Genomic DNA, 20,000 nt, shown 5'->3' on the forward strand with positions numbered 1-20,000 from the left:
ACGCATTTCTCCATGCGGTGGTCTCGTTACTACTATTTTTTTTTTCTCTCTCTCTCTCTCTCTCTCTCTTTTATTCGCTGTGGATGTTTTGACGGCAAAACCAGACGTTCTCAAAGCCTCTTTAGCTACCTCGCTTTAGCTCTCCTCTCCTCTTCTCCTCCACGATGAGAAATGAGTATTGATGCGCAGAACGTGATTCATTTATTGAATGTTGTTGTTTGTCTAATAACTATCATCAGCCAGTGACGCAAATAACAACAAATAACAAGGACGTTCTTAGATAAGACGCCGCTGAAATTCCAAGAAAGGAAAGACATCATTTTCTGATAAAGAGAATGCGATTCAGTTATTTTGTCCTTGCTGTTGTTATTTGTTGTTTATTAACAAGAAATTTGTTGGTAATTACAAGACATTTGTTGTTAATTACAAGAAATTTGTTGTCAATTAACAAGATATTAGTTATTAATTAACAATATATTTGTTGTTATTAACAAGAAATTTGTTGTTAACTATAAGAAATTTGTTGTTAACTATAAGAAATTTGTTGTTAATTAACTAGAAATTTTTTGTTATTAACAAAATAATTGTTGCTACTTAACAAAATATTTGTTGGTAATTAACAATGATGTTAACAGCAATATTATTCTGCGATATACGAGCATAAATACTAAGAAAAGAGAGATGGAATTCAATGATTATGCGAGTTGAAGTGTTGGGAAAAAGAAATAAAACTTTCATTCTAACAACATTCAATAAATTTCGCGACAAAATCAATCTACAGCAAAGAGGACATTTGTGGAAAATTAATCTTTGGAAATGTATTGACATTGGCGTCAACCATCTTTATTTAAAACAAACTTTGTAAAAGCGTGTACGAGTATTTCAGTGCAAGATATTAAATAATGCAACAAAAATGTCTAGCTTATATCAGAGTACGAGACATGACATAAAAAGCAACTTAGTTCTTGAATTCCTACTGAAAAATATGAAAAGTAATGAAGACATGTAAAGACTAAAATAGTATGGAAATAAAAAGAAAAAGACTTTGGACATAAAACGAAAGCTTCAACAATAACCGTGAACTGCAACGACTTAATTAAATAAGACTGTTTAGGCTATGCTACACACTTAAACACTGACGCACAAAAATGAATGAAAATAAATAAATTTTGGACAAAAAAAAAAGCTTCAAAATTAACCATGAATTGCAACGACTTAATTATTGCAACGACTAATTAAATAATACTGTTTAGGCTATGCTACACACTTAAAACACTGACGCACAAAAATGAATAAAAATAAATAAATTTTGGACATAAAACAAAATCTTCAACAATAAACGTGAATTGCAATGACCTACCTAAAAGGTTATTCTTCACACTTGAACGCTGACGAACAAAAATAAATAAACAAAAACACCCGAAGATATTAGACAGTATGCGAAGTATCAGATTTCGGTGGCAGACTTGTACTACACCCTCCCAAGGTGACAACGGGTTTTCAGCGCCGGGAAGCGGCCAACAACGTAACAGCTACCCTAGTGACGCAAATGCCATCCTTGCACGGCGTCTGAACGCGGCCCAAAATAACGCGGCCGATTCTGCATACTGTGCGGTCAGCGTGACGCAACGTGGGCGAAAGGAACTCAAAATAAATTAAATAAGTAAGTAAATAAATAAAGGGTACAGAGCATCTGTTCTCAAGGTGAAACGCAAATACAGAAAACATAAACTGATGTTCTTTTATTTTGTGTGTGATTATACATTTCTTGGATTATTCACGATATAATCCAACGGTAATAAATCTAATGTTATCAGCATTGGAAGCTGATGGGAAAGTTATTAACTGTCATATAAACATTCAAAGCTGATGGAAGAGAATTATCTGTTATAAACATTCGAGGCTGATAGAAAAGAATTATCTACTGTTACCAACTGTAATCAACATTCGGATCTGATGGAACAGAATTATATACTCTTATGAACATTCGAATCTGATGGAACAGAATTATCTACTGTAATCAACATTTGAAGCTGATGGAACAGCATTATAAACTCTATGAACATTCGAATCTGATGGAACAGAATTATCTACTGCTATCAACATTCGAATCTGATGGAACAGAATTCTATACTCTTATTAACATTCGAATCTGATGGATCGGAATTAACTCATGCCGTTCTGTTATTCATTCACACATTCATTTCTTACATTAATCCCTATTGTGTTGACGCCCGGAGAGAGAAGGGATTAGACAGAGGTAGCTGTCGAGTAGGGCCTGGGTACAATTAGGGACAGTTAGTTATTCCCCTCCCACGGGTTCCTCGGGACGAAATAGACAGACTAAAGATACCGAAGCTGACCTCTGTATACCAATAATGACCTGACATTTGACTCCCGGCGCAAGAATGATACGTTATCTTTTATAATGAAACTGAAGGCAGCTTTGTATTTTTACGCGATGTATGTACATTTGAGGATTTATATAAGATAAAGCGTAAGCTTGGGAGATATATATATATATATATATATATATATATATATATATATATATATATATATATATATATAGACTATATTTATATATTCTTAATGAATATTTAAAAAATTAGCAACAATTTTGTGCGCATATTTATGGACTGTCAGTAAATTAGCAAAAAACTTTCTTTCGCAGCTATATACAATACAACTTTGTACATTTGAGAAGAAAATACGTATGAAAATTCATGCATCTATAAGGAAATTACAAAGGAATCAGTGAGTATACATAGTGTAAACTTATGTATCCATATGAATGCTGGCGAAAACTTGTTACGCATATGTAAATTTGTGCATCTAGGTAGGCAAAAATCTGCATAACTACATGAGCTAGCCTACAGCGAGCACAAACTACATGAACCTCTTTACCAAATCATGCATACATCGCACGTATGCACGCTTAACTACAAGACCAAATAAGTGCCATACGCGCGTATACAAATACAAGTATGCAGACACTACACTACGCAAATACGGTTTTACCGGTTTATCAGGTAAAACAGAGTTGTACACTAGCGCTGAGACCTATGAGTTCATTCAGCGCTGAAACGGAAATTAAGAGCTAAAAGGTCTGAATGGCGTAACAGGAGGTAAACCTCGCATTTGCACTATGAAACAATTGTTTGGAGAGGATGGAAAGTAAGACGGAAGAAAGAAAATATGGAAGGAGGTACAGTAAAAGGAATGAAAGAGGGTTTTGCAGCTAGGAAATAAGGACGCTTTAAAGAACCTTACGTAATGTCTACAGTGCACCGCATGAGGTGCACTGACGACACCACGCGGAACAGAGTTGTACAGTACAAGACGAGTGCACTGCGCCACTTGTTTACAATTAACGCAGGAAGCCTCGCCGTGTGTGTGTGTGTGGGGTGGGAGGAGGGAATGTGAGGGTTTACAACTCTGGACAGTTTCTTTGCTGTTCTGACTCTTAAAAGTTCCAGCAAATACGACAGTACTCCCGAAGATAACAACTGCAGTAAATATAATTAACCATTAACTTGATTGATGCTGCTTTCAAACGAAATATAATTAACCACGACCACTATAGATGTCACCTCAAACGTAATGTAACTAACCATTACACTATTCACGCTGCTTCAAAGGAGCTATAATTAACAGCGACTACTCCTGACGCTTCTTACTACTGACGCTTCTTCAAACGGAATCTAATCACCGATGACCACTATAATATCGACGCTGCTTCACACGAAATATATTCTATCATCACCACTACTGACGATACTTCATAGGAACTACAGTATAATTAACCATGACTATTATTGATGCTACCTAAAACGAAATATAATCAACTACGACCACTATTGACGCTGACTAACATTTAGAACATACGATCCCACGAAAGCGATTCTTCCTGGTCAGCGACTGTCTTCGTAGTTTTAAAAATACCAGGATTTTGATAATAAAATCCTGATAAACATCGTGGAAGCGTCAATATGAAGGATCAACGGACGCAAAACAGCTGATTCAGTTACTTTCGATTCTAACCTAGCAAGCAATATATACCTAAAAAATTCTCAGTTAGCATTTGGCCCAAACTTCGAATACTTCCAGGGAGAATTTAACATTCAAGAATAAAAATAATATCATTTTTCCCATTCGCAAAATTAAAAAGGGGCAGGTTTGGACTACAAAAACAGTATATATCGCAAGCAAAAAAAAAAAAAATATTCAACGTAATCTACTTCAGGAACAATTAAATATAAAAAGGAATAAAGATGACAACACACAAACTATGACTACTACCAACCGAAGCATGCCAAACTCCAAAATCTTCTTTTGATTTTTGAGCTCCAAAAATAAATATACATTAATTAATAAAAGTTAACACCCACATCATGGGGAAATGTGGGCAACCTTCACCGTCCTCCTCCACTTGAAAAAATGAAATGTAAATAATCAGAAAACTGCTAAATAAGGAAATAAATTATTTACAGTCTTGAGTGAAGAGAGAGAGAGAGAGAGAGAGAGAGAGAGAGAGAGAGAGAGAGAGAGAGAGAGAGAGAGAGAGAGTCATCACTACATAGTTACTATACATGTGATAGTAAGGGTAAGGACAGCTATTAAGAAAATGAGCACCTATTAGATAAAAAAGTACAATAAAAAAAACAAGGCACGAAACAGAGACTAAAACTAGAGATAAAAAGTACCATAAACAAGCAAGGTCGAGAAATGAAAGGCAAATTTCGGCTCCAACAAAAGAGAAAGTACCATAAAATGTTTAAGGGCAAACAGCCTTTAACAGGTAAATTAAGTACCATAAAGGAAAGAAAAGAAATAAAGGTAAAAATATCTTTAGGAAAAAAGTACCACCCAAGGGAAAAAAATCCATTTCTATCCTTCTAAAAAGAAAAAGTACCCATAAAAAAGTACCATATCAAGTAAGGACGTGAAATTGAAGAGGAAAACCCAGCTTCTACTAAAGGAAAAGTACCATGAAAGAAAAGAATGCAGTAAAAAATGACAAGAAGTGAAAAAGAGAAACATCAAAGATTTGTGAATCGTAAAAACTACCCACACACGTCTGAACACGAAAGAAAGAGAGAAAAAAGAAAGAATGGGGGGTCTGGACCATAAACAAATTAAGGGACCAGAAATGAAAAGGGAAGAAAGTGGTCCTACTAAAGAAAAGAAAATGGTACCATGAAACGAAAACAAGGTCAAGAAAATAGTAATAAAAATGAAAATAGTAGAATGGAGTGTAGAATTACTGACACACTCAACACGAAAGAAAGAATGAAAGGTGGTTTAGACTATAAACAAATAAAGGGACCAGAAATGAAAAGGAAGAAAATGCCCCTACTACAGAAAAAGTAAAAGGTACCAAGAAACAAAATCAAATTAAAGAAAAGAAAATAGCACCAAAAACTGCTCCTACTGTAGAAAAAGAAAAGGGTACCAAGAAGCAAAATCAAGTTCAAAGAGAAAAGAAAATAGTAACAGAAATGCTCCTACTACAGAAAGAGGAAAAGTTACCAAGAAACAAAATCATGAAAAGAAAAGAGAATAGTAACAGAAATGCTCCTACTACAGAAAGAGGAAAAAGGTACCAAGAAACAAAATCAAGAAAAGAAAAGAAAATAGTAACAGAAATGCTCCTACTACAGAAAGACGAAAAGATACCAAGAAACAAAATCAAGAAAAGAAAAGAGAATAGTAAAAGAAATGCTCCTACTATAAAAGAGGAAAAAGGTACCAAGAAACAAAATCAAGAAAAGAAAATAGAATAGTAACAGAACTGCTCCTACTACAGAAAGAGGAAAAAGGTACCAAGAAATAAAATCAAGAAAAGAAAAGAAAATAGTAACAGAAATGCTCCTACTACAGAAAGACAAAAAGGATACCAAGAAACAAAAAAGCAAGTTCAAGAAAAGTGTAAAAAAAACAAAAAACAAATAAGTAATAAAAATGAAAATAGTGGACTGGACTGTAGAGAAAGAACTACCAACACGTCTCATCAACACGAAGTCGCGTCACTAACCTCCCCAGGGATGTTCAGCTTCGTTCGTGGTCCCTGAGATCCCTGGCATTTGACGAGGGGTGACGAGGACTCAGAACCTGGAGAACAACATTAGGGGCCGAGCATTAGTAAAACAACACCCAAAAAAAAAAAAAGAGAGAGAGAGACATTTTCTAAGGGGCAAGACAAGGGGAGGAGGCAGGCAGGCGCAGCTGACCACTTTTTGATTTTCCCAATTATTTCTTTATTGTTTTTATTTTTTGTGCACAAATTAATCGCAAAACAACATTAAAAACAACAACAAAACAGGGGGAGAAAGCGTAGCCGACCACTTATTTATTTATTGGTATATTTACTTGCTGCTTGATCGCCGACATTTTTTTAAATCGTGTGGAATACCACAGGGCATTTTTTCTTACATTAAAAGGAATTATTATCAACACATATCACTTCTCCACCTTTCACCTCTAGAAATTACCCGCTAACAACTACAATATTCATTTAATTAATAATGGTACTAAAGCACTGGTATAATTAACTATTCCCTCGTTCAAGTTTGAATACACGCAAAAATATACGTTCCCACCTAATTTTTGCGACTTGATCGCCAACAACAATTGCTTTAAATCATCATCCAAAACAACAGATTTATAGGAACAGTTGTTAACGCATTAAAGAGTACTGCAAACACTTACTTACTAAACAATATATATATATATATATATATATATATATATATATATATATATATATATATATGACTAATAATTTTATAATCAGCATTTCATTACCTGAATAATCAATAGAACTTACTGTATATACGATGTTAATTTCTCTTCCTCTCTAAATAAGCTTAGTAGACTACCAACGCGCTAATCACTGTATAAAGTAAGGCTTAGCATAGTCTGAAAGAAAACTAACAGCACCCAGCAAATCAAAATTAAAATATCGATTGAGGCAAAACTCCCACGAAGGAAAAAAAAGAAAAAACATAGGAAATAAAAAAGAAAATAAAAAAAAAGCAGTGGAAACTCGTAACAAGTGACAAGTTCGCCATTATTACTGCCCAGAGTGAATACTGACACTGATGTGACACTCCATCAATCTACCTGACACACAGTCGCGGGGGGACTAAAAGAAATCAAATTACTAATGATAAAACAAGCAATTGCTTTATAAAAATTGACACGGAAGCATAAAAGAGCCACATCCGACCTATTTAAATAAAATACAAAATGGAAACGCGGCTGAGGCTGAAGATAGGTTTTTTTATGACGTGGTCCCAATTTGGGCCAATTATTTTTATCTGTGCATACGACGTGATCCCAATTTGGGCCAATTATTTTTAATTATGAATACGACGTGATACCAATTTGGGCCAATTATCTTTATCTAATTTTTATCCACGCATATGACGTGATCCCAATTTGGGCCAATAAATATTTTTATCTATGCATACGACGTGATCCCAATTTGGACCAATTATTTTTTATCCATGCATACGACGTGATCCGAATTTGGGCCAATTATCTTTAATTTTTATCCATGCATACAACATGATCCCAATTTGGGCCAATTATTTTTATTCATGCATACGACGTAATCCCAATTTGGGCCAATTGTTTTCATCTACGCATACGACGTGATCCCAATTTGGGCCAGTTTTTAAACTAATTTTTATCCATGCATACAACGTGATCCCATTTTGGGCCAATTATTTTCATCTATGCACGCGACGTGATACCAATTTGGGCCAATTTTTTAAACTAATTTATATCCATGCATACAACGTGATCCCAATTTCAGCCAATTATTTTTATCTATGCATACGAAGTGATCCCAATTTGGGCCAATTATCTTTATCTATGCATACGCATGCATGTTGTTTTTAGTGTAAATAATAATAATAATAATAATAATAATAATAATAATAATAATAATAATAATATACTATCCGGTTCTAAGCAAGGCTATGGGATGACGTTGCTAGCCCAATGGATTTCTCTGCTTCAGCTGCTATCAGCAGTCGACTAACTACAACGAAGCCGTGATGGATTCTTCGGAAAATGGGTCTAAATTGTTCTTACTGGGCCCCACCCCTCTCCCTTGGGATTAATCTCGAGCCCCGTTGATGAAGGGAGGTTGAGAACACTGGACCAAGGAAATATCAATAAAATTTGTCCCACTGAAAGTTTTTTTTTTTTTTACTAATGATAAATGTTCGAACTGAAAGTTTTTTTTTTCTAACGATAAATGTTCTTACTTTCTACGACAAGTCTTTTAACTTCCGGCACAGATTGCAGAAAAATCTCTACTTCCAACAGATTCGAAATACAAAAAAAAAAAAAAAAAAAATACTGCCGAGGAGACGCTATGAAACAATTCTCCCAGTAGTTTAACATCATGTTGTTGATAAAAATTAAAACCTGAGTTTTTTTCCTCCTCCTCAGTAACACTTCTGATGCCATTAAGCCAAAGACTAACTGATAAAGAGCCGAATGTAAGCCATTTGAGACTTTACATTCCGCGTTGCCGATAAAAGGTGCCTTTGAAATGTTAGCTATGTTTTTCACCACTGTGCTCACCGAACACATTTATCTTCACCTTCACTCGATTATAAGGGGAATGTACATACACACATACATAAACACATACAAACATACACACACATACATACAAATATACATATACTCACAAATATACATACATACACATTCATAAACATACATACATAGACACACACAAACACCGACAATAACAACAGACACATATATTTTATACTAATTTTTTATCCCCCAAAAAATGTAAAAGAAAAAAATAGAACATGCTAAACAAAACAGCCATAAATCCTTGTGAGGACAAACGCTGACGGAGAAGTGAAACCACAATAAATAAATATATAAACAAATAAATAAATAAATAATGAAGAAATAAATAAAAAGCTCCAATAAAAGAATTACGGAAAGTCGAGGGGCCTTAATGAAATTAGCAGAGTCACGACCGGTCTCCAGGGCAAAAGAGGCACACAAACAAACAAACACACACACACACACACACACAAAACCTATAAAGCACCGAAGGTTGTTATTATTATTATCTCCGCCCAAGTGTCAAGACGAAAACCGCAAACACTCCATAAACCACCGTAAGATAATTAAAAGGCAGATTATTAAAACATTTATCACGCGACGGTTACGAGGGGCGGTGGAGTGTATTAAGTAATGAATAAAATATGAAGCGGCCTACTACTTAACTTACTTACTGGCCTTGCGGCCCATGCTTCAAAACGTCCTTTATAGATGGCATAGGCCTACTTGGGAAGCTCCGGGAGCCTTGGGGGCCCATAAAATTTAGTCATGGTTACAGTCATACAATGACTTCGATATAGGCCTGCACCTGGCCGTAGCTGATATGGACGCACATAGACCCTAACTGTGAATAATTAGTGACTATTTCTGCGTAATTTAAATACTTATGTGTTATTCGGCTTTGGATCTAAATAACGCATACTCTCTTACACTTTACATAAACCATGCCAACAACGCAGGATAGGTCATGTTTATGGGCCATTTTTGAAAAAGGAAAGCAAATCTATAAGTAGTTATGTTTTAGTATTTTTAATGATTCAGGTAATTCGGTCTTGGATCCTAACAACGCATACTCGCTCAAGAACATTTATATATATCATACCAAAATGGCTGAACAGGCCATGTTTACGAGACATTTTCGAAAAATGAAAGCACATCTAGGGTAGCTATGTTTTAGCATTTTAAATGCTTCATGTAATTCGGTCTTGGATCCTAATAACGCATTCTCGCTCAAGATAATTTTATATACACCATACCAATAACGCTAGATAGGCCATGTTTATGAAGCATTTTTGAAAAAGGAAGCATATCTAGAACACTCAACACAAAACGAAGAGAAAAATCTTCGAAAAACGAAAATCTTTCAGGTATGACGGAATGACGTTCGCATATAAAAGTAAAGTGTCTTAATAAAAACAATGTGTTCATTAAAATTGGATTCAAATCAAATGTCACAAAATGTCGAAACACGCATGGTGACGTACGTACCATGAATAAAATATACAGCTTTACATCACATGAAATGCAAGATAAGCAAATAAGTTCACATAGTACATGTATATACATATACACATACATATACACATCTATATACATATATATGAACGTATTTGCTTTTCTTACATTTCATGTGATGTAAAGCTGTATATTTTATTTATGGAAGTACGTCACCATGTGTGGTTCGACATTTTGTGACATTTATTTTCAGTTTTAATATAAATATTATATATATATATCTATTATATATCCTTAAAATGGCGTAGCTCGTCAATTACGGTAAAATAAATCGATCTCGGAATTCTTCGACATATATATAAAATCTCAAAGACTGAGTTTGGAGTCAGGTGACAAATACACCAAGGTAAATTATTCTGCATTTAAACGAGAGGGCAATTCCACTTACTGCCCATTTGACATAAATATGAAAGCAACAACGACAAAATAAAGTCAGAGAAAAATAAGACCCTCCTGCCAAATAGGACAAGACCGCAAGACTACATAATACATTGACCCTTGAAGGACCTACTCCCAGATCCTTCTGGCAAAACCCCTTGGACGAGAATAGAATGTAGAATTTAGGCTGAGTGCCAAGTGCTGGGACCTATGAAGTCATTCAGCGCTGAAAGGAAAATTGAGAGTAAGAGGTTTAAAAGGTGTAACAGGAGGAAAACCTCGCAGTTGCACTATGGAACATTGTTAGAAGAGGGTAAAAGTAAGATGGACGAAAGAATATGAACGGAGGTACAATAAAAGGAATGAAAGGGGCAGCCAGGGACGAAGGGACGCTGCAAAAATTCTTAAGTAATGCCTACAGTGCACTGCGAGAGGTGCACTGACGGCACTAAACCCCCCCCCCTTTAGGGACCAAACCCCTAGGACGAGCCCACGACTACCGAACGTAGGCTACTTACAACCCACTTCGTAGCCCGTGGGTCTTTTCCCGGGCAGCGGCCACCACACCGTCTTGGACCCTATAATCCGTCTGTTCTCTACCCAGACAACCATACAATTACCTGATTTACTATGTGGTACTACTAGGCTACCTACCAGACAGACACAGACAGACAGACAGACAGACAAGACAGCCAGCCCTCTTTCTGTTTTCGTTTTCTCAGTCTCTTTCCTAAGACCTCCTTGGGCATTTTGGGATGCTTGCTTACGAATTAAATCCTTAGGGGCATAGCGTGAGTGGTTTGATTTCTTGTTTTTGTTTCTTTCGTGAAATCTTATTTTCAGAGTGTTATCTATTTTCCAGGACCGACTGATTGATGAAATCTCATGTCCAGGGCATTATCTACTTTTTTAGGACAGACGAATTAGCGTAACCTGTACATCAATCACTTAGCAAGTGTCCATTTCTGTACCAGTTTAGAAAGGGGAATATGCACGTCAATACTTAAACAGTGTGGGAAAAAAAAAAAAAGGAAATTAGCCTAAATAAACTCGTAAATAAATTGTCTAAATAACGTGCACTCAGAAATTCAGGGGTATCTTTTTCATCGGTTTCATGGGAAGACTATACGCAAATACATAACCCGATTGAAAAAAAAATAAGATAAATAAACGTGTACGTAAATAAATAAGACAAATTCAGCACGAGTTCACTTTCTTCCTACAAACTTTTCAAGTACAGATAAGCCCGGACACCGCCGACAGATTTTATAACCCATACTTAGAGGGAGGGAGAACGAGGAGGGGAGGGGGAGATAGGGAGAGGGGAGGGGAGGGAAGGAGCGAGGGCATTGACCATGGCACCGTCTCTTCCCCATAGGCTTACGAGGGTTAGCCTAATATGGGGTTTTTGACCACCTCTCTCTCTCTCTCTCTCTCGTGATAAAAGCTACACAAATACTGATATCTAAATGGATATAAAGCGATTTGTTTCATCCTTTTGTAATAACTGAAATATCTTTCACCAATTTATCTTTCACGTTTACCTTTTCTTGTACTGAATAGTTAAATCGTCATCAACACTTAAGAATTAGATTTTTACCTCCTGCAAAATTAAACTAATTCCTTCCCAAAATTAAAAACACTGACGGTTTTCATAGACATCCCTTCAAGTAATACACACACATATATATATATATATATGTGTACATATATATTTTTTTTATTCAAATAGGGATCGAACCCAGGTTTCTTAAATGAAAGGGTCAGTTGGTAGTGCCCTTGCCTTTCATTTGAGAGAGACCTGGGTCTGATTTCGATATGAATTAAAAATTCATTTCTGTGAAACACGTGATTGTGTGTTGTTATTTCACAGACATATTGTTATATATATATATATATATATATATATATAAAATATATATATATATATATAAATATAATACAAGAAAATGCATAATCTATGCACACACACATATAGATGTGTGTGTGTAGAGAGAGAGTATATATATATATATATATATATATATATATATATATATATATATATATATATATATATATATGTGTGTTACATCGACGATGACAATGTGCACTGCGACCCAGGGTTAGAAAATCAAATCGATCTACCCTTCTACTGGAGGTAATTTAATGTTTTTCTCTCTCCCATTTCCTTCTCTAAACTCCCCACCCCTTTCCCCCCAACCCTGCACACACACCCCCACCCCACATCCTCTGAATACTCCCATCCCTTGTACTTTTCTCCTCCCCTTCCGAGAAGCGCCAGAACGACGCGTCCCGACTCATCGGGCCATTCGGCGACCGGGCGCCTGTCTGCATCTCGAGCGACTTACGACCGCCAATCGACGGGGAATTCGAAAGCGATACGAGGGATTATCGCCGACGTACAAAATCTTTACGAGGCATTATTAAAACGATTGTTGTTCGGGGACCCACTCCCCTCTTTCCCAACTCGCACTTCTCCTCCTGTATTGTCACCAACTGGGCTTTTTAGGGACATGACGAAGGATATAGATATATATGTCTGACCCTATCTTATCTACTTGCATGACTGATATATATATATATATATATATATATATATATATATATATATATATATCTGATATATATATATATATATATATATATGTTATAAATAATGAGAGGACTACATTGAAACAGGATGGTACCTAACGGAGGTTTCATTCACAAAAGTTACAATCTTTCAAGGGCCTACTGTCCCCATTGCCAGGTAGCCGTGTGTGTGTGTGTGTGTGTGTGTGTTCCTTTGTATCTATGTGTACATATATAGGTATACATAAAACAATTATCCATATCACAAAATTGGAAAGATACAATTTTCAAAACACTACCGCACCATTTTCACTTCACTTCACTTCACTTCAAGAGAGAGAGAGAGAGAGAGAGAGAGAGAGAGAGAGAGAGAGAGCATTCGCAAATTAAACTGTACCATCATCTTTCAGCGCACGCAAGACAAAGAGCCACATTTCGTCACCGGCGCGTCAGCTAATTCTGCCTAAGAAGGCTCGATTGCAGTCAGCAGAAGCTGACGGTCTTCTCTCTGCTGCCACCAAATGCAGGAGAGTCAGCGCGGTGCGAGTCCGCAATCACTCCGCAATCAGCGACAATCAACAACACGGCTGGGAAATAAATGCAGATTCTGACACGAGCATCAAGAACGTCCGTCTTCTTCTCCTTCATCATCTCATGGCGACATCATGAGACAATGACTCTTACTCACACAAACATACATGCACAATGTGCGTATGTATGCTAAGTAAAGGACGACAGACAGTCGAAAGGCCTCGCAGCACTCCAGTGTTTCCCTTTCCCTCGTGGATTTTATCGTTATTTATATATTCATCATGTCTCATATTTTCGTGATTCAGCTATACATTATATATGATTCAAATAAGGGCTGTCCTTCCGTCGCAGTCGAAAATATAACCGGAGACGGGTTCTGGTTACCCAACCAAGTACTGACCAGACCCAACCGTTTTCAACATCGCTGACCTCTAATTAGAGCAGCGTTATAGTGGAAGTACAAAAATTACATCTACACAGCAAACAGATAAATAAACAAAAAACTGTAAACAATGCAAGAATCCAAACATCCTTTCGCTAGCCCTGGAAAACAAGAACTTCAACGCAATTCTCAAAAGACAAGATAATTGCTAACAATATTAGACGCGATTATCGCATTTTTCCCTTGTGAATCACACTAGATAATAAAAAATAACAAGAGAAAATAAAGGGAGCTCTGTGAGAGAGAGAGAAGAGAAGAGAGAGAGAGAGAGAGAGAGAGAGAGCGAGAGAGAGAAGAAGAGAGAAGAAGAAGAAGGAACCAGAACAAAAAGCACTTTTTCTTTTTTTTTTTGTCCCTTCAGGGCAGGGACTCACAACAAAGGACTTTTACTCCACATAAATTATCCTTCAATTAGATGAACTTTGTCAAGGAAACTAGGAAAGAAGAAGAGAGAGAGAGAGAGAGAGAGAGAGAGAGAGAGAGAGAGAGAGAGAGAGAGAGAGATACACAACCCGTACCTTTGTTCATTCTTGGGAAAATCGAGCGTCTTCGCAACAAAGAACTTGTCATTATTGATCAAAGGGAACGACGGAGTCCCTGTAATTGCGAATTGTCATTTTAATATCAAACGCAATATGCAGAATCACCCCTCTCGAACAGACACTTGAGAAATTGTGTCAATTAAAAGAATGCCGTGACGTTATCCAGCGTCTGGGGTAGGCGTAACGTCGTCACATTGATGAAAGATGCATAGAGAAACGTAAGGAAAAATAGATAGGCACCGAAGAAAAATATATGATCAAATTCCCGAGAGAAGATTAAAGGTTACTGATAAGTACAGAATGCAATAAAAATTATTTCAATCCAATTTCTGGAAGCAAATGTAATCTAGTAAAAAATGCGCCGAAGTTCCGTCGGCGCAATCGAATTTTCTGTTCAGCGTATATCAAGGCCACCGAAAATAGATCTCTCTTTCGGTGGTCTCGGTATAATGCTGTATGAGCCACGGCCCATGAAACTTTAACCACTACCCGGTGGTGGCATGTCCTATACCGTTGCCAGACGCACGTTTATGGCTAAATTTAACCTTAAATAAGATAAAAACTACTAAGGCTAGAGGGCTGCAATAAGGTATGTTTGATGATTGGAGGGTGGATGGTCAACATACCAATTTGCAGCCCTCTAGCCTCAGTAGTTTTTAAGATCTGAGGGCGGACAGAAAAAGTTCGGACGGACAGACAAAGCCGGCACAATAGTTTTCTTTTACAGAAAACTAAAAACTGGATAATGACATTAACATGGCGTTACATTACGTGAATTAAATATAAACAAGTAAAAACCACGGCATAACAGAAAACAGAAAAAACTACACCTTTTTTCCCAACGATAAAAAATCTTTGGAGTATCCAAAAAAAGTAAAATAATATATGATCAGTTTTTACACTACTGGTATATTTATCTTCACCGAATTTGACTTAGAGGTGTAACAAATGCACTGTTATCGTAAAACAATATACTATGAAAATTCACTGTTGTCCATATATATATATATATATATATATATATATTATATATATATATATATATATATATATTATTTATGTATTGAACATTATGTATTGCACAGTAAATAACTGTACACATGCGCATGCGTACCTAAGCTATGTATAAATGTGCGCACACATATACCTCCACATACATGATAATTTCATAAAATTCAAACTTAATTTCCTGTCGCAGTCGTAATACGGTAATAAGGAAAATAAGTTTTAAAAAATATTCTGACACTACCCAAGGACAAAAAAAATGCATTATCCATTTAACATTGCACTGAAATTCCAAAAAAAAAAAAAAAAAAAAAAAAAAAAAAAAAAAGTTCCAGAGGTACAATATAAATGGAAACTTGTCAAAAAACAGTCTGTCGTTTGTCACTACAAACCAGTGAAACAATGACAATAATTATCAGTATTAATACTCATTATAATTCCAACCAGTAAGGAAAATTAATTTTTATAAGCATAAGACACTCATGCACTTACCACAACTAACTTATTACAATCTACAACCGCAGTCATTAAGATGAAGTACATTTCGAAAATACAAACATTAGGCTTTGAAATTACCCCCAAAAACATGGCTTCTTTATCTGGTGGTTTTGAATGAACAGACGATATAATTTACTGAAAAAACCAAAGTAAGTTTTTGAAAAGAACAGACGATCTTATTTACTGAAAACCAAAATATGTTCTAAGTAATTACTTGTGGGAAGATTAACAGCAGAAACTCTGCTACAAATCATAAAAATTCTGTTGTTGTTAACACTGGGGCCACAAACGTCACTGATCCACCCACAGCTGGACTTGGGCACGTGAAGGTGGGTAGTTAGTCCACAGGGGGTATGTGGTGGGAGAGAAAGCGGGTTGAAAAAGTTGAGAAACTACAGTGTAAACATTTGGCATGGAGTCTGTAAACGTCAGGTGTTAATGCTGTTGACGTAAAGATGAAGGACGAAAGATGTTCTCTCTCTCTCTCTCTCTCTCTCTCTCTCTCTCTCTCTCTCTCTCTCTCTAGTTTATATATATATATATATATATATATATATATATATATTATATTTATATATATATTATATATATATATATATATTCACTTTTTATTATGTATTTCATTTACATTATTGATATTCTCTTGTGAATAACATTTAACTTACCGTCGAAAAATCTCTCTCCCTCTCGCTCTCTCTCTTTACTTTTTTATTGGGTATTTCAGTACATTATTGATATTCTTTAGTGAATACCACAATTAACTTACCATCGAAATCTCTCTCTCTCTCTCTCTCTCTCTCAAACACAACACACATGAAATCGACCTTAATTCTCTACGGACCATGCACGTAAGAACGTTACATACGTATAGTATTAAAATTGAAAACTGTGCATGACCTCACATTATTGCGCAAAAAACAACCTTAATTCCCGCAATTCACAATAATGCAAGATCAAAACAAAAGTGATGAATAGTAGTGGACAAGAAACTGAAACATTAACCAACAAGTGATAATATCCAAGAGAAAAAACTACGAACGCTAACTCACAGGATTTCATTTTCTATCCTGTTCAATACTAGAGAACCGCGTCTTTGGAGAGAGAGAGAGAGAGAGAGAGAGAGAGAGAGAGAGAGACCTTCATGAACAATTTACTGCAACCTGAGCTCTCGGGAGAAAAAAAAAAACAGGACTCGACGCTTCTCCCAGGAAGTCAAACTGGCATTCAAGATCTCAAGCAAGAAAAAACATCTTACTAATGTACAGTTTAATTCTCCCACCCCATACTAATATGCATAAACAGGCTGCAGCCCCACCCAAAACAAATAAAACGAGATGGTTTCCCTTGCGACAATAAGTCATCCATCAGCAAAAACCATCAAAACTCGTTCCTCCGTTCTCGGGATATTCTGTCAACACAAACGCATGAAAACACTACTTCTACCCAACTTCAATACCAGAGATAACTCGAGAACCAAGTTACATTCACCCAGATCATCTCGGCAGACCGTTAGTTCTCTAACAATATTTATATCCAATCACAGCAACCTTGAACTTCATCTGATATGCCAAGAGCTTCTCGAGAACTGTGACGCTTTTAAAAACTCGACTGTCGTTGGTGTGTTGAGGTGCCATTTTATCTGCTCACATTCAGTTTATCCGCCGAGCATTTTCCGTCGTTTCTGAGACGAAAACTTTGAAAATCCCAGTTCGTAAGATTGCTCCCATCCCTCAGAAGTGGGGTGCACGAGCCAGTGTACATGTAAGCATGTACATTACGTGTTCAAAAAAAATTATTATCAGACGAAAACCGTTTTTAGAACCCTCATCCATTTCATTCACACACGTGCCACTCACCCTTGAAACATACACAACTAAAAACTCAATTTACTTTTTTCTTACATGGACCTATAAGCCAAGTAAAATTTTTCCCATTCACCTTAACCTTATTTCTACGCTTCAGTTTCCTTGTCTCTTATTCTTACTCGGACCTTCAAGCCAAGTAAATTTTTCCCACTTATCTGGCGTTTATTGTTTTTATACATTCGCAACTATCAACATTCGCTTTCTTCCAATATTCTGAAAGCTGAGGTGGAACTTGGAAGTCCTCTTTTCATATTCCTAGCTCCTCCTCTTCTCTTGAAATTCTAAATAACAGATCAATTGCTCTCGCTCTCTCAACCACATTTCTTTCAATAATTTACAAATAATGTCCGAATCCACACTGGGTAGAGCTTCCAAGAGGTAATCCCCCAAGCCCTAAGGAGTTAGAACGATCTACAGACAAATCTAAAGGCTACATATAAAATCTCTCTCTCTCTCTCTCTCTCTCTCTCATAGTCCACGCGTTTCTGTTGACTCAAGCAGTGAAATAAGTACCCGATAGTTCGTCAACTGCACTGGCTTTTACAGTAACGAAGAACGGTACAAGTACCTCACGATAGCCTATGCTTGGGACCTAAAAAAAAAAAAAAAATGAACCTTTTCAGTAGGACCTTGGGGGAATCCCAGACTAATCATGAGACGCGTCTACGCGATCACCATTAACTCTCTCTTGGCTTTCGTCAGTAAACCAGTTCTAGACCAAAGCTCTGTTTACCATCAACATTTTCTTTAAGAGATTTCTAGTTACTTCACAAAGCAGCTAGGTTTTCAAGAAAATAACAAAATTTAACTTACAAACAATAGTTATCCGTCTGAGGGAAAGACAGAAAATACAAAAAAGGTAATCGGATGATTTTATATTTAACTTCCTAACGTTTCCTCGGTACAATTACGGAAATTGGCTAAAGCCAACGCGTTTACTGACCAAATCAAAGTCTCGCCTTAATGCTAATCGCAAACCTTTGTATTTAAACTCTCGCCCCGGTAATAACTGCCAAGAATCAGTCAAAAGTCAAAAAAAAAAAAAAAAAAAAATCCATTTTATCTCGGGTATCCTCACACCCTATTATGAAGCGTCCGCCATTTGTAGGTCACTTTTGCTTTTGCTAACTCCTCCTTTCCTCGCGTCTTATTCTTCCTCTCCTCTCCTACCGTGTTCATTATTCCTCTCCCGTTCTTCGTCTTTATTCCTCGCCCATGTTCACCCCAATCGCCGAGATCCTTCCCTAATTCCTTATTCGTTTTTTCCCCCCTGGAATTTTTTCCACTCCGACCCAATCTCCTTCACCTTGTATTTATCAAAACCCTTCTTACCTCCTCCCTCATTCCGCTCCTTGTTTCGAGTTCGCTCGCAGACGCCCGGGCGTCAAGATCATAGCAAAGAGGGGGAACATCTGGGACCAACATGACTCTCTCTCTCTCTCTCTCTCTCTCCGAGACCATCCCCCATTAACCTTGAAGAAGTCTCATATGATTACCTCCTGAGCAACATCCAAGTAATAGTTTTTTTTTTTTTTTCTGCTGAGAGAGAGAGAGAGAGAGAGAGAGAGAGAGAGAGAGAGAGAGAGAGAGAGAGAGAGAGAGAGACCTTACCTCCTTGAACATTAGTGTGGATGAAGGAATAGGGGTATATACAAGGGAATTATGAAATCTGTTCGTCTAATAACTTTCATATATATATATATATATATATATATATATATATATATAGTATATATATATATATATATATATGTGTGTGTGTGTGTGTGTGTGTACATGTGTGTGTATTTGTGTGTACACATACAACCGCACACACGGTCACACCGTCTGCAAGCACGCACAATAAGCGTTAGTTCTTAAAAGTCAGCTAATAACAATTTATTACTGCTGTTTTTGGACGTTCCCTTTTTATTAGCGTTTTCCGGTCACCTCTTCTCCTTCTTCGGTTCCTTTGTCTTTTTCCGAAAGCTACATTTTTCACCATTAGCGAATCTTACCCCTTTTTTTAAAGGTATCCTCTCCTTTCTCCCCTTTCTTCCAATCTAA

General features: G+C 36.5%; 1 protein-coding gene across 11 annotated transcripts in view; it reads right to left on the reverse strand.

The window, feature by feature from the left end:
• Positions 1 to 20,000, reverse strand: part of scalloped (TEA domain transcription factor 1 homolog scalloped) — a 265,722-nt gene that overhangs the window by 221,051 nt on the left and 24,671 nt on the right. For 6 of the 11 annotated variants that reach the window (XM_067096659.1, XM_067096655.1, XM_067096660.1 and 3 more), the window contains exon 2: positions 6,038 to 6,114. The exons of the other annotated variants lie outside the window; for them this stretch is intronic. In XM_067096659.1, coding sequence (XP_066952760.1) covers positions 6,038 to 6,086 — 49 coding nt within the window. In that variant the 5' untranslated portion in view covers positions 6,087 to 6,114. The remainder of the gene's footprint in view (positions 1 to 6,037; positions 6,115 to 20,000) is intronic. 11 annotated transcript variants of the gene reach the window in all.

The sequence above is a fragment of the Macrobrachium rosenbergii genome, chromosome 53, assembly GCF_040412425.1.
Source record: "Macrobrachium rosenbergii isolate ZJJX-2024 chromosome 53, ASM4041242v1, whole genome shotgun sequence".
In the NCBI taxonomy this organism is placed as follows: domain Eukaryota; kingdom Metazoa; phylum Arthropoda; class Malacostraca; order Decapoda; family Palaemonidae; genus Macrobrachium; species Macrobrachium rosenbergii.